The 14,181-nt window shown below is 31.1% G+C and overlaps 1 protein-coding gene and 1 long non-coding RNA gene across 9 annotated transcripts in view; one reads left to right on the top strand and one right to left on the bottom strand.

Moving 5' to 3' along the window:
• The window catches only part of LOC130450077 (ABC transporter G family member 20), a 38,114-nt gene that overhangs the window by 17,757 nt on the left and 6,176 nt on the right, over positions 1–14,181 (top strand). For 2 of the 8 annotated variants that reach the window (XM_056788257.1, XM_056788258.1), the window contains exon 2: positions 7,509–7,633. The exons of 4 other annotated variants lie outside the window; for them this stretch is intronic. In XM_056788257.1, the coding sequence (XP_056644235.1) occupies positions 7,623–7,633 (11 nt within the window). In that variant the 5' untranslated portion in view covers positions 7,509–7,622. Of the gene's footprint in view, positions 1–7,508; positions 7,634–9,007; positions 9,028–10,457; positions 10,842–14,181 lie in introns of those variants that run through there. 2 more of the 8 variants (XM_056788263.1, XM_056788256.1) reach the window with 2 other exon arrangements.
• On the bottom strand, positions 8,082–13,621 carry LOC130450090 (uncharacterized). The gene is made up of 2 exons (XR_008910535.1): positions 11,605–13,621; positions 8,082–11,082 (listed from the first exon to the last, which is right to left on the bottom strand). It is a non-coding gene; the product is annotated as an uncharacterized LOC130450090 (long non-coding RNA).

Here is a 14,181-nt window from a genome sequence, read left to right as displayed (position 1 = left end):
ATTCAAATCATCTCAGTCTTTCATTTCTTTGTTTGTTCTGTAATTTATGAATATACTTTTCCATTTAAGGAAGAAAACGGGTATTTCCAAGAAACATTCTTTGTCTGTGTCGTCATGGAATTTTCCAGTAAAATTAAATCTTGTACTGTCGGTAATATAATGCGAAATATTGAAACCTAACCTAACCAAATATATTTCGTATTTTTTTATCCCTTTTTAAAATTGCAATGTCCGCACATGCATTTATCGACGTATTGAAATATATACGGGGTGGACACAATATCAAATATACTCTTGCGGGTTATCTACGTTCAGAATTACTTGTACGCCTTAATTTTGTTCGAAAATTGTCGTAAACTTTCTTATTTTCGTTAATTTCTGTATCAATCTGTATCTCCTGGTCCTTGAAACACCATTCCGACCATTATAATATACCAATTTTGAAAATTATTGCGACTATAATCAAATGACACAAACAAAATGGCTGGAACAATGATCGAGATATATCAAAGTATCTGAAGATAAACATCGAAACGTTTAAATGACAATTTATCTGGGACACATCATACTTAGGGTAGAAAACTCTATAAAGATGAATCACTTTAATGTATTGGTTGACCCCATTTTACTCAATGATCTTGTACCAGCTTCATGATTCCTCGCTCATAACATTTCTGGTCTCTATTCTATGGTCATCGTCATTTGTGAACGTTTGACCTTTCAAAGAATTCTGCAAACTTGGAAATAAATGTACCTGATAAGGGCTCGGCCCACAAAAGCTCCAATAGTGTCCCACGAGTTGTTAAAGAAGACTAAACCTTTCCGATTTGACAATTCTGTCCGATTTTCTTTGTAATCCAACCAAATCGACATCTAGAGCTTTTTTTTTGTCGTTTTTTATCTTTCGATATGGTTTGTACTGGTTCCTAGTGTTTGCTCCATGATCGTTTTCGAATTATGTTACTGTACTAGATCCATTTTTCATCACCAGCGATGATTCATACCAAGAAAGGTTCAATTTCGTTTCGTTTAAGGTGCGTATCGTAAATATCTTGAATGTACTTCTTTTAATTCGTGAAGTATCCAAATATCAAGCCTCCCAACTCGCCCAAGATATTTCGAGTGTTTTTGAATTGTTTTGTACGGAATTTTTTACAACAATTCTGACACGTGCACCATAAACATATTTCGCATTGTTGTTGCTTGTTTCTGAAGGTACGTCAATGTATAAACAGTATCACGTGACAAACGTCAAAGTACAGTACAAAATAGAGCAACGCTATCTATCGGTAAAGAGGTAAAGTACTTAGTTACGAATTTTACAGAATCACGAGAAAGGAATCGAACTGGAGAGGTTGATCACTATTTTGGAAGTGGATAAATAAAAAGTAGAAGAATAATTTGATGATATTATATAAAGTTTATACGGTTGCATTAATATATTAGTGATAAAATGATTCATTAAAAACACCACGTACGAATTAAAATTTAAATTATAATAATATTACACGATTAGATTTACAATTAGAATTTTTTATTTCATTATAACGTGTAATTATTTCTCGTATACAATTATGCAAAAACATTCGTTTCCTCAAACATTAGCAAACGAAACGATTTTTTTTTTTTGTTCCCCGAGTATATTATGTGGAAAGAAATCAAGGTACCAGAATACGAAAAAAAGTTGTCGACAAAGAGTCGACCGAAAGATTTCGTAAATTTTGCATCTTCAAAAAAATAATGGATTCATGACATATATGAATATTTCTACAACAATTGTCTAAAATATACAAAAAATTTGTACCGGAATAATCGGGTATGTGAAAAAATACTAAAGTTAAAATCTGAGAATATAATTATGAATTGTACATTGTAATCGATTCGTAAAATTGTACTAAAACGTGCTTAGATATAATTAAACAACTTGGAACGTTGTTTATCTTAATTTTGCATTCTCAAAATTATGTTCGCGAGCTTGAATATTTGTTTTTATTACAAAAATCTGTAAATTATCTAAAAAATGAACGAGTTTCGTTATACATATATTCATTTAAATTGTCACAATATTCATAATCAGAAATTTTTTAAATTATTGCACATAAAATATACGTTTTTTTATTAAAAAATATTATGTATGTACTAATTAACGTTATTTGATTCGCGGCTGTTTCTTCAGCAATATTTTCGCATTGACCAACTCTCGGTTTCTAATTAATTAATACACGCGGTTGCTACATAAAAAAAAAAAACTACAAAAACAGAACTTCCGCTTAACTTTTATTCAAGGTAGTTCGTGTTCTATAGTACCACCGATCGGTTAACGACGATTTTTAAATTTGAATTAAGTTAATTCAGTTCAGTATAACAAAAATACCCTGTATATAATCCCAATATTTGATAAAGCGGATGCCACTATTTTCGATGATTCGCTATGTAAAATTAAAAATTATGTTTTGTAATGGAAAAAATATTCGATTTATCTTACCGGCCGCTCCTCGTAGATAGTTATTCGATTTATCATCTTATCGTCCGCTCCTCGTAAATAGTTATTCGATTCATCTTATCGTCCGCTCCTCGTAGATAGTTATTCGATTTATCTTACCGGTCGCTCCTCGTAGATAGTTATTCGATTTATCTTATCGTCCGCTCCTCGTAAATAGTTATTCGATTCATCTTATCGTCCGCTCCTCGTAGATAGTTATTCGATTTATCTTACCGGCCGCTCCTCGTAGATAGTTATTCGATTTATCATCTTATCGTCCGCTCCTCGTAAATAGTTATTCGATTCATCTTATCGTCCGCTCCTCGTAGATAGTTATTCGATTTATCTTACCGGCCGCTCCTCGTAGATAGTTATTCGATTTATCTTATCGTCCTCTCCTCGTAAATAGTTATTCGATTCATCTTATCGTCCTCTCCTCGTAAATAGTTATTCGATTTATCTTATCGTCCGCTCCTCGTAGATAGTTATTCGATTTATCTTATCGTCCGCTCCTCGTAAATAGTTATTCGATTCATCTTATCGTCCGCTCCTCGTAGATAGTTATTCGATTTATCTTACCGGCCGCTCCTCGTAGATAGTTATTCGATTTATCTTATCGTCCGCTCCTCGTAAATAGTTATTCGATTCATCTTATCGTCCGCTCCTCGTAGATAGTTATTCGATTTATCTTACCGGCCGCTCCTCGTAGATAGTTATTCGATTTATCATCTTATCGTCCGCTCCTCGTAAATAGTTATTCGATTTATCTTATCGTCCGCTCCTCGTAGATAAGAATTCGATTTATCTTATCGTCCGCTCCTCGTAGATAGTTATTCGATTTATCTTACCGGCCGCTCCTCGTAGATAGTTATTCGATTTATCATCTTATCGTCCACTCCTCGTAAATAGTTATTCGATTTATCTTATCGTCCGCTCCTCGTAGATAAGAATTCGATTTATCTTATCGTCCGCTCCTCGTAGATAGTTATTCGATTTATCTTATCGTCCGCTCCTCGTAGATAAGAATTCGATTTATCTTATCGTCCGCTCCTCGTAGATAGTTATTCGATTTATCATCTTATCGTCCGCTTCTCGTAGATAGTTATTCGATTTATCATCTTATCGTCCGCTTCTCGTAGATAGTTTTTCGATTTATCTTATCGTCCGCTCCTCGTAGATAGTTATTCGATTTATCTTACCGGCCGCTCCTCGTAGATAAGAATTCGATTTATCTTATCGTCCTCTCCTCGTAAATAGTTATTCGATTTATCTTATCGTCCGCTCCTCGTAGATAGTTATTCGATTTATCTTACCGGCCGCTCCTCGTAGATAGTTATTCGATTTATCATCTTATCGTCCACTCCTCGTAAATAGTTATTCGATTTATCTTATCGTCCGTTCCTCGTAGATAAGAATTCGATTTATCTTATCGTCCGCTCCTCGTAGATAGTTATTCGATTTATCATCTTATCGTCCGCTTCTCGTAGATAGTTATTCGATTTATCATCTTATCATCCGCTTCTCGTAGATAGTTATTCGATTTATCTTACCGGCCGCTCCTCGTAGATAAGAATTCGATTTATCTTATCGTCCTCTCCTCGTAAATAGTTATTCGATTTATCTTATCGTCCGCTCCTCGTAGATAGTTATTCGATTTATCTTACCGGCCGCTCCCCGTAGATAAGAATTCGATTTATCTTATCGTCCTCTCCTCGTAAATAGTTATTCGATTTATCTTATCGTCCTCTCCTCGTAAATAGTTATTCGATTTATCTTATCGTCCGCTCCTCGTAGATAGTTATTCGATTTATCTTATCGTCCGCTCCTCGTAAATAGTTATTCGATTTATCTTATCGTCCGCTCCTCGTAGATAAGAATTCGATTTATCTTATCGTCCGCTCCTCGTAGATAGTTATTCGATTTATCTTACCGGCCGCTCCTCGTAGATAGTTATTCGATTTATCATCTTATCGTCCGCTCCTCGTAAATAGTTATTCGATTTATCTTACCGGCCGCTCCTCGTAGATAAGAATTCGATTTATCTTATCGTCCGCTCCTCGTAAATAGTTATTCGATTTATCTTATCGTCCGCTCCTCGTAGATAAGAATTCGATTTATCTTATCGTCCTCTCCTCGTAGATAGTTATTCGATTTATCATCTTATCGTCCTCTCCTCGTAAATAGTTTTTCGATTTATCTTATCGTCCGCTCCTCGTAGATAGTTATTCGATTTATCTTACCGGCCGCTCCTCGTAGATAGTTATTCGATTTATCTTATCGTCCGCTCCTCGTAAATAGTTATTCGATTTATCTTATCGTCCGCTCCTCGTAGATAGTTATTCGATTTATCTTACCGGCCGTTCCTCGTAGATAAGAATTCGATTTATCTTATCGTCCGCTCCTCGTAGATAGTTATTCGATTTATCATCTTATCGTCCGCTTCTCGTAGATAGTTATTCGATTTATCTTATCGTCCGCTCCTCGTAAATAGTTATTCGATTTATCTTACCGGCCGCTCCTCGTAGATAGTTATTCGATTTATCATCTTATCGTCCGCTTCTCGTAGATAGTTTTTCGATTTATCTTATCGTCCGCTCCTCGTAGATAGTTATTCGATTTATCTTATCGTCCGCTCCTTGTAGATAGTTAACCACCTGTAAAAAATCGGCCAGACTGGGTCCGAGCTCGGTAATTTCAAATCTATTACCAAGCTGGTGCAGTGGTAAAGTGTTACAAGTTCATTTTACAAAGTGTTACACATTCATAGAAAGTGAGAGCTTTCCAATGACATAATTCCTTGTCCAGTTTTATAAATAACCGGTTTCGGTTAGATAATTTTTATTTTTTATTTTTTTTTTATGTAATTCGGATGGAAAATGTCGACGTGTATATCTTTCACGTATTTTAAAATTAATTAATAATCGATAAAACACTTCGTCCGACCGTTCGTTTTGTTCGTCTGTGGCGGTCGAATGTTTTGTAATTTTTGGTAAACTACGTCGATTGAATACTAATATAGTAAAATATTATCGAATAAAGTTTAGTGTTGTAAAAACAGGTTTTCATTCCCTAAATCGGCTCTGTTACTTTCTCTCTCCGTATCTAATTAACATATCTACATTAATTGAATCGTAACTTATGAATATTTCGTCAAACGCTTCGAGGACTTCTCAATTTATACATATGAATCTACTTTTTTGCTGTTGCTGCTATTTCCCTTGACCTAACTACAACGTACAATGTTGGATACTACTTCTGTCACGATCGCACAGACTCTTGACCACCGACGAGGTCGACTACTTTACTTAAAAAGCATATTCGACGAAGGGGTACAGGCAAATATTATACGCGATGTTTTTCTGATTTTATACGACCTGAAAAACAATGTATTTATTCAATTAAAATAATTACCTCGAGCGATATTAATATTTTGCATAATTATCTAGTAAATAATTGTTTGTCTTTACAATTAATTAATTATTTCTGACGAAAATAAAAATACGTTAATAGTGGCTGGTAATTCGATTTTTGAGAAATTGAAATACTTTCGGCCCGTGAATCTTAATTAAATAAATTCCAACTTAATTTTTTTCTCGATTTGTATCCTTAATAATTGATTTAAGACATACCCCTAAACGATTTCTTTTTATATCGTCTGTTAAAAATAAAATTTATCAGCTCAAAATCTTATAGTCAATCTAAAGATTGTTGAACGCTGCGTCATCACTAATTGAATTTATCACAGACGTGTTATAATCTACTGTCTTTATTGCACGCGCACGAGTTTATCAAACCGAAATAGGAACGAACGTCTTCGGAAATCGCCTCCTTTCTCGCATGCTATGCGTTAGACAAAGAAAGTGGATGTGAGTTTGTCTGAGCTTTTGTCAGACGGTACTGTTCTCGCCATAGACGTTCCTTTGTGTTACAGAGAATGTATTTTTAATTGAGAAAAAAAATTCACAGTGTATTAATATTAGAAAGTGTGAATATTATTATTAAAGTAAGTAAATGTATTATTATGAATAAAGTTTTGCCCTAGCATGATATTTTTGTAATTTTAACAGCATATAAACAAGTATGCTTTGTTAATTTACACAACAAATTGGAGACTTGTTCTCTTGTCCACGAAATTTTCTAAATAATTTCCATGCAAAAATGCCCGCTATGTTTTCGTGTCAAATTTCATATCAGACACGCTGCAATATTTTCGTGAAAAAAATACATGTAGAAATCGCTTCGTGTCTTCCGGATTTTAGTCAAAAATCAAAGCGTAAGCTTTGTGTAGATGAAATGGTTTACTGTTTGTAAAATATTCAGAGACATATTTCCGTGCACAGCTAGCCAATGGAGATTCTCTTATCCCCCGATACACGTATTCGCTCTCCCTCAATAAATATCTTAATTAATAATATTTAGTGTTTAAACTTTTCCACCGCCGCCACTGGTAAAAAAACTCGGCGAAATTGAACCGTATCGTTACAGTGATGACGCGGCGCTCAACAATCATTAGATTGACTATAAAATTAAAGGCGTTAGATGAAAAACGGAGTATATATATACGAGGTATTTACCTTTATAAAATACATGAATTAAATATGAATATTTTTTTACTAGTAATTGATCAACGACACTTGACGCAAATTTAAATAGTTTGTTAAAGTATGTCTGGTATTCTGTCTGTCAATTTACATCTTAGAATCGTTTAAAACATATTATGGTATTAATAATTTTATTAAATAGCGTGGAACGTGTTAGAGTAGATAAATTCTGTTTATAGTAATACCTCGAATTCGAAAGATAAATGCAGAATTTTCTTGTGTGATTAACTTAAATCCACTGTATAATTTGTTAGGTTAGGTTAGGTTTGATATATACATATAAACAATTAGCATTGAATTCCTAGACACCCTGTATAACAACAATAATAGTCGTAACTAAAACTTTGAGAAAACTCTGCATTGTACTAGAGTAGTTTAAAGTTGTGTAAAGCATTACCACGTATGTTTTTTTTTTTCTTTTTCAGTATAAAGTTAATCATTTCAAGTAGCTACGATGTGTAATAATAAGTGATCGGTGAAAGTTTACGAGAATTTTACTAAAAATAATAGCGACTATAGAATAATACGTCATAAGAACAATGTTGATTACGTAAGTATGATCTTATATCTTGCAATATATGTATGAGTATACAGTGTGTCCACGTAAGTTGGCGGCATATGGGACATAACTTTTTCATTATTAATTTTACGAAAAAAAGTTATTCTTTATAAAAAGTCGTACGTGATCCGAAACCTAATATTCAATCATAAGATGTTAAAGTTTTTCAGTCGTATACGAGGTTTGTCGAAAAATGTGATTTTTGCTCTAAAGTGGCTTTTTTTTGACAATTTTCTCGGCGATTACGTTGGAAATTTAAATTTGCACATTAATGCATCATTAATTTATGATAATAGTTTTTAAAAAGTTTATTTAGAATTGTTTAATCAAATTTATAATTAATAAGTGCAATGCATTAATGTGCCAACTTAATCGAAGAGACATTGTATTTTTTCAATGTAAATAAACAATTTGAAAGCTATTTTTAATTCTAAACGTCTTTTCTTTATAACAATTTTCGATATTGAGCAATACTCACATTTTTCGACAAACCTCGTATACGACTTGAAAACTTTAACATCTGATGATTGATTATTAGGTTTTGGACCAGTTAGAACTTTTTATAAAGAATAACTTTTTTTCGTAAAATTAATAATAAAAAAGTTATGTCCCATATGCAGACGAATTACGTGGACACACTGTATATAATACAACAGCTGTTCTATGGATAGACACCCGTTGCTAAATTAGAATTTGGAAAATTCTAATAATCGACGACATAATTTTTTCTTCTTTCGCAGTTTTGGTTGCTTCGAACAAATAAAAAAAAAATATCGAACGAATGATTTGTAATGCAAATTATTACTACCAGTAATTGTAATAGTATTCATTAAAAAAAATGCACAAGGTTATTTACACTTTTCCCATTCATCATTCAATAAATAATTACCATTAATACAGAAGTCATTACGACGATTTTTATTTATAAATTTAATGGAAATTATATTTTCTGATAATTGTTAATTAAATTTTGATCAAACTGCAGTACCTACCACGTATCACCACGAATTTTTTTGTTCCATTTAAATCTGGTACGTTAAAAATACATTAAATTTCAAGTGAAACAATTTTTTTGTAAAATATCCACCGATTAAATCAATTTTCGTCCGCCAAAGAAAAATAATGACGCAACGGTTTGTTTACTTAACACGTTATTTACAATAACAAATTAATAACAAACATTTTTTTTTAATCTCTAATCAATGTTATTCTGATTTATTAATTATTATGTAGGTATTTTTAAAAAATGCAATATCGAAGAGACATATTTATGTAGAAATGAAGCGGTTTTTTGGTTATTTCAAAAATTACCTACGTACTACTTTGGATTTAAAAGTTATTTGACCGTGTATTGTTCTGTTGACTATTTCATCTTTTACGAATCGGTGAGTATGAATAAAAAATTTAAAATTGTAGCCACAAATTCAAAAAACAAACGAGAAACTGTCCTACGACCAATTTCACAGTAATTTTCGAAAGTCGATCTCGTCGATACAAATTTTTGGTCAATAAAATGTTGAATAATTCATAAAAACACTTTGAAATATGAGTAAACGCACTTGACCCAAAAAAACAACATTTCAATTTTTATTATTGGTTTATATTCGTTCGGGAATTTCGGTAATTTATTACGAATTAATATTTTTCTAGTTTTTAGTATAAATTGTACATTTTAAACATACGTTCAAATAGAATCGTTAATTCGATAGTAGTTTATATTAAATTTGTTTCTATTCACAAACTTTTCGTTAACGAAAAACGTGTTTTTACTCAAATCGTCAGGTTTTCCCCGTGCGTCACTCCTAATTAGAAAAATATATTCAAAATTCAATATAACTGTGACTAATATTGAAATTTATCAAGTTTTTTAGTTTTGACGTCATCAAATCATTCGTTACCATCTCGGTTTATCGTTTTTCGAAAAAAAATCCCGCAAAAATAGTTGATTTTAAATTCGTTGTTAACAATAAAAAATAACGGAAAATAAAATATTCGATATATCGAGTGAATCTCAAATTATTGATAAAATTTATACAAATTTGGAGTAGTTTTTTCAAAATTTGTTATATATTTGATTGATTGTTACATCGAGTGTCTATAGATAAAGTTTTTTTTCGAAACTTTGTACTTTAATCATTAAATTTTGGCGTTTTACAAAGATAAGTTTGTATATACCGAAGTGGACGGACAAAATTCCAAATAATCAATCAAAAAACGTCCAATAAACATTTTTGATTTCATCTCAATAAGTACGAACGAATTTTGTTTTAATAAATTTTGTATCGGGAATCGTTAAATATGAATTAAATCAGTCGCATTGCATAATAATAAAATTACGAAGTGAAACTTGGGATTGATGTCAAGGATAAGTCTCCTTCTGCTGACAGATTCGGAAGCATCTACTTAAATTATGCATTTATTAAATACAATGTCATTTATATATAACTTTAAGAACCGAACCCACTAAAAATCCTTAATACAAATACAAAAAAAAGTTTATCGATATTGAATTTTATATACAATCATTAATTTTTGGTTTTATTAACTACTTCACAAAATTTAGTTTGAATTATAACCTTAAATATTTTGTTTTCGGTATAAATAAGCATTCAAACTGATATTCAATATAATTCATTCATAAAAATCGATCGAACTTCTTGTTGTAAGAGATACTCAAATATGTTTAGGTCGCCCGGTATACTAGGAATCGATATTAGATAACTAAACATGTTATTTTATTTCCTGAATATTTTACGCGTGTCGTCGATTTTTTATTATTCAGTTAACGTCACCGCAGCTCTAAAATTATCATTAATACAAAAAATTTAATTGAGTTTGCGTCGGAACGCGCCGCTTCTATTTTTATTCGGCTACAACTCCAAAGTTTAGTACGAGAAAAAAAATTAAAAAACAACGGTGACGTTTAAAAAACAATTATAATCATCTAGACTATCATTAATATATTCGATTACTTCCTAGCACTACAAGTGACATCAATTACATTTTGTTGTAAAGTAGATAATTAATTTGTATTATCGGGCAGTCACAGTTGCCGTTGTCATGTAGCTGAGGACGGGTGGTCAACTGGATTTTAGTTAATAGTGTTTTATTTTTATTTGTCAATTTCCATGTTATCTTGGAAAAACTTTATGAATGTTGTGTTCAGATTGTTGGGTATTTATAGTACGGCAGTAAGCATGTAAGTACCAAAATTGGAGAAATACATAAATTCTACTTTCAGTTAAAGCAAAATAATAACAGTTTTGTCAGTTTGATTACAATAACTTTTTAATCTGAATCTAATCTAAAAAGTTCTGATCCCCTCAGTGTTCCTCCAGTTGTTTGGCATTACAAAATATGAAAATGGCATCATGGAAAGAAAAAGTTACAACAACCAATGGATCCTGGAAGTGCAGAATGAGTTGTTTGTATAATATTAACTAAAAAATGAATAAAACAATAAACACCAGATGAAAATGAAATGGATATTTGTAATAAAACAAACGATGTTACACATAATAGACTAGATTCAATTTCAATAATAGCTGATAGCCTACAAGTATCGATTGCAATATAACAAAACTGATTAACATTTATTATTCAAAAAGTAAACTTTTCCATAACTTACATTCCCATCTCTATATTCAATATTCCGAAGGAAAGTAATAATATATTTGGATTATAAGATGTGGAAACTCTTGATTACATTAAAATTTGTTATCAAGTGTGTTTAAAATTTTAATAAGTGCCATAACAATATAAGGAGTGTTATATACGAATAGCCTGCATAATAATAAATCGACACTATGAACGTCACGTCAATAACATAAATAATATCCAAGGATGATGATTCTATTATTTTCACTGCTAATTTAAAATGTAGAAAAGACTTCTTTGTCGTTATATTCAAACTTATTTAAATGTCGAATTTAAGAAGTTGAATTCATGATAAACAACGATACCTTACGAAGCTATAATTTGGTACAAATCCATTATTTCAAATATTAATTTCCTCGAGCAATCGGTTAGTTTTTCTTATCGATTTTTATTATATACACTGACAACACTATCATTTTGATGGTCTTTTTTTTAGGGCGCGTACATAGGGTTGCCAACTTCTTTTACAAGAAATATTCGGGTCGATATTTTTTAAAAACTTCATCGCAGAAAGTAAATATGAGACAATTTAATAATAAATGATTCCACTTTTGTCCACTACCCATATCAAGAAAGTCTTTGTCTTTTAATATTTTTTCATAAATTTGTTATTTCTGAATATAAATCAATAATACCAATATCGAGTCTATACAAATTTAGATTATATCTATAGTTTTCTCAAAATGATCAAAAGTAATCTAATAGTTCGATGACGCGAAAAAAGGCTATATTTTGAGAACGCACCCACTCGCATGTCTGTCAATGAGTGACAGTCTTTAATATTTGACATTGACAGATTTGTTTCGAAACTTTCAACGGAGTATAATTTCACGTTTAATAATTAAATTTGCATATTTTGCAATCGAGAATATATACACGAAGACCTAAAAATTATATTCTCTTGCTGCTGTTAAGCGAGTTAAAATTATTATCATGTAAAGATTATTTATGTGCGGGAGACATTGGATTTGATACGGATTTACAAGAGACATACTTTCGTTTTCTAAAATCAAATGATAAAATTTTTTTATTATCATATATTTTTCCAATATGTGTATTGTTTATCAATCGATAACCTGATTGCGAATTTATTCACATCTTAAGAGTTCAAGAGTCAATGAACGGAAAATATAGAATTTTGTACCAATATAATAATGTTTTGCGGTTTGAAGTATCGGCAATCTCGTGGTTTTATAGGATAGAATAATGATGAAACTTGGTACATTTTCATGAAGTTTGTGAACGGATTTTTCGTAAAACTGCAAATAATGAATGAAAGTTTCATAAACGTTCTCTCAACATACAAATTAAACTACAAAATCTGACGAACGTGAATACGATTTTTGTAATGGCAAATATCCTTTTTTGTCTCGTGATCAATGTTGGCTCTATACCGAAATAAGTGTCATAAAAAAGTTTTTGTTTGAGTTATTTTTCATAAATCATACGGTAATTAGAATTAATATCTCAAAAGCCACGTATTTTCATTTTATTCCTTTTGAAAACGTCACCAAGGACAAACATATTGTCTATAAGAATGTTTGTTTATAAAAAATAATCCAACACCTCAATATTGAAAGGACTTATCGAACCGTTTATAAGAATTTTTCGTCTTACAATCGAATACCGTATCAGATTACTTTATAAACACCCTGTAACATGTTTCTACGTGAACAAATTCTACTAAATTGTAATCATTTTTTTACGACAGCTCCAAAGTACAAATGTTTCGTTAACACACTTTAGTTATTTTTAGTATAAAATTAACATGGAAACTAATATGACAGGTACTCGATGCTAATTAGCTTAATTATTGTGTATTATATTTTCCAGGATATACAAGTACATTGTTAGTTTATTCATTGGTATTGATTCCTCATTTACTTCATTATCCATTAAATAAATCAAGAATTATAAATCGAATATAAAGCATCATGACAAACAATTAATTACATGAAACGCTGTTAGATTAAAGTGGTTTTAGAAGACGCTTTGTTTTATTTTTCTACTGCGAAATCAAAAATTAATTAACGTATACTTTCATTGTAAATAGTTTCGAGAATTTTTCTACGGGTTCTATTGGTTATTTCTTTCACATTTTGTTTGAAATATCTGTAGTACATTATTTGAATATTACACCAATAAATAATATTCAAAAATAGTTCGGAGAAGACGATTAGTAGTCATTTCCTGTTCGCTACAACGAAATATAGAAATAAAAATACTAACAATAATATAATCGTCCGGCAAATTGTTTAATAAACATCGTACACGCAATTCAATTCGTGTCTAGATTAAATCTAGGACAGGTGACCTACTTAAAAAGCAACATCGTTAACTAATACAATGTCAATCGATACGATATTTTTTTTTTATTTTGTATGATTTTTTAAACTGTTAATTTCATCTCTATATTTTTTTTTTCGCGTCGATTTTTAGACAAAATTCTGTATATAATTGTATAGAATTGGAACTCCATCTATTTACGAATAGAAACAACAACGTTATTTATTCTATGTTTAATTACATTTATCTTGAAATCGTTGTATTACTGAACTGAATTGTAGCAGCGTAAAGTCATCCGAATCGAACGAATTTTGTTGAAAAATTCGTTGCCAAATAATTAATTAAAAAGTATGCAACTAATAATTCTTGTCCTTGAAAAAGCCAATCAGGCACTTTGGTTTGAACTTTTCGACAGGACTGGGCCAACGACGTCGCGTCTAGAAATTTCTAGAAAATGTTACTACTTGGTGATTCGTTCGAAGAGTAAAGTCGAAATTCGCATTCCATAATATTAGAAGTTGATGAAATGGATACAAATAGAATCAAAATTAACTGTGCATGCTACCTAAAAAATGGTTATAGAATAATAGAACTAA

Source organism: Diorhabda sublineata, chromosome 11 (assembly GCF_026230105.1).
Source record: "Diorhabda sublineata isolate icDioSubl1.1 chromosome 11, icDioSubl1.1, whole genome shotgun sequence".
In the NCBI taxonomy this organism is placed as follows: domain Eukaryota; kingdom Metazoa; phylum Arthropoda; class Insecta; order Coleoptera; family Chrysomelidae; genus Diorhabda; species Diorhabda sublineata.
This window is presented reverse-complemented; position numbering and strand designations above follow the sequence as displayed.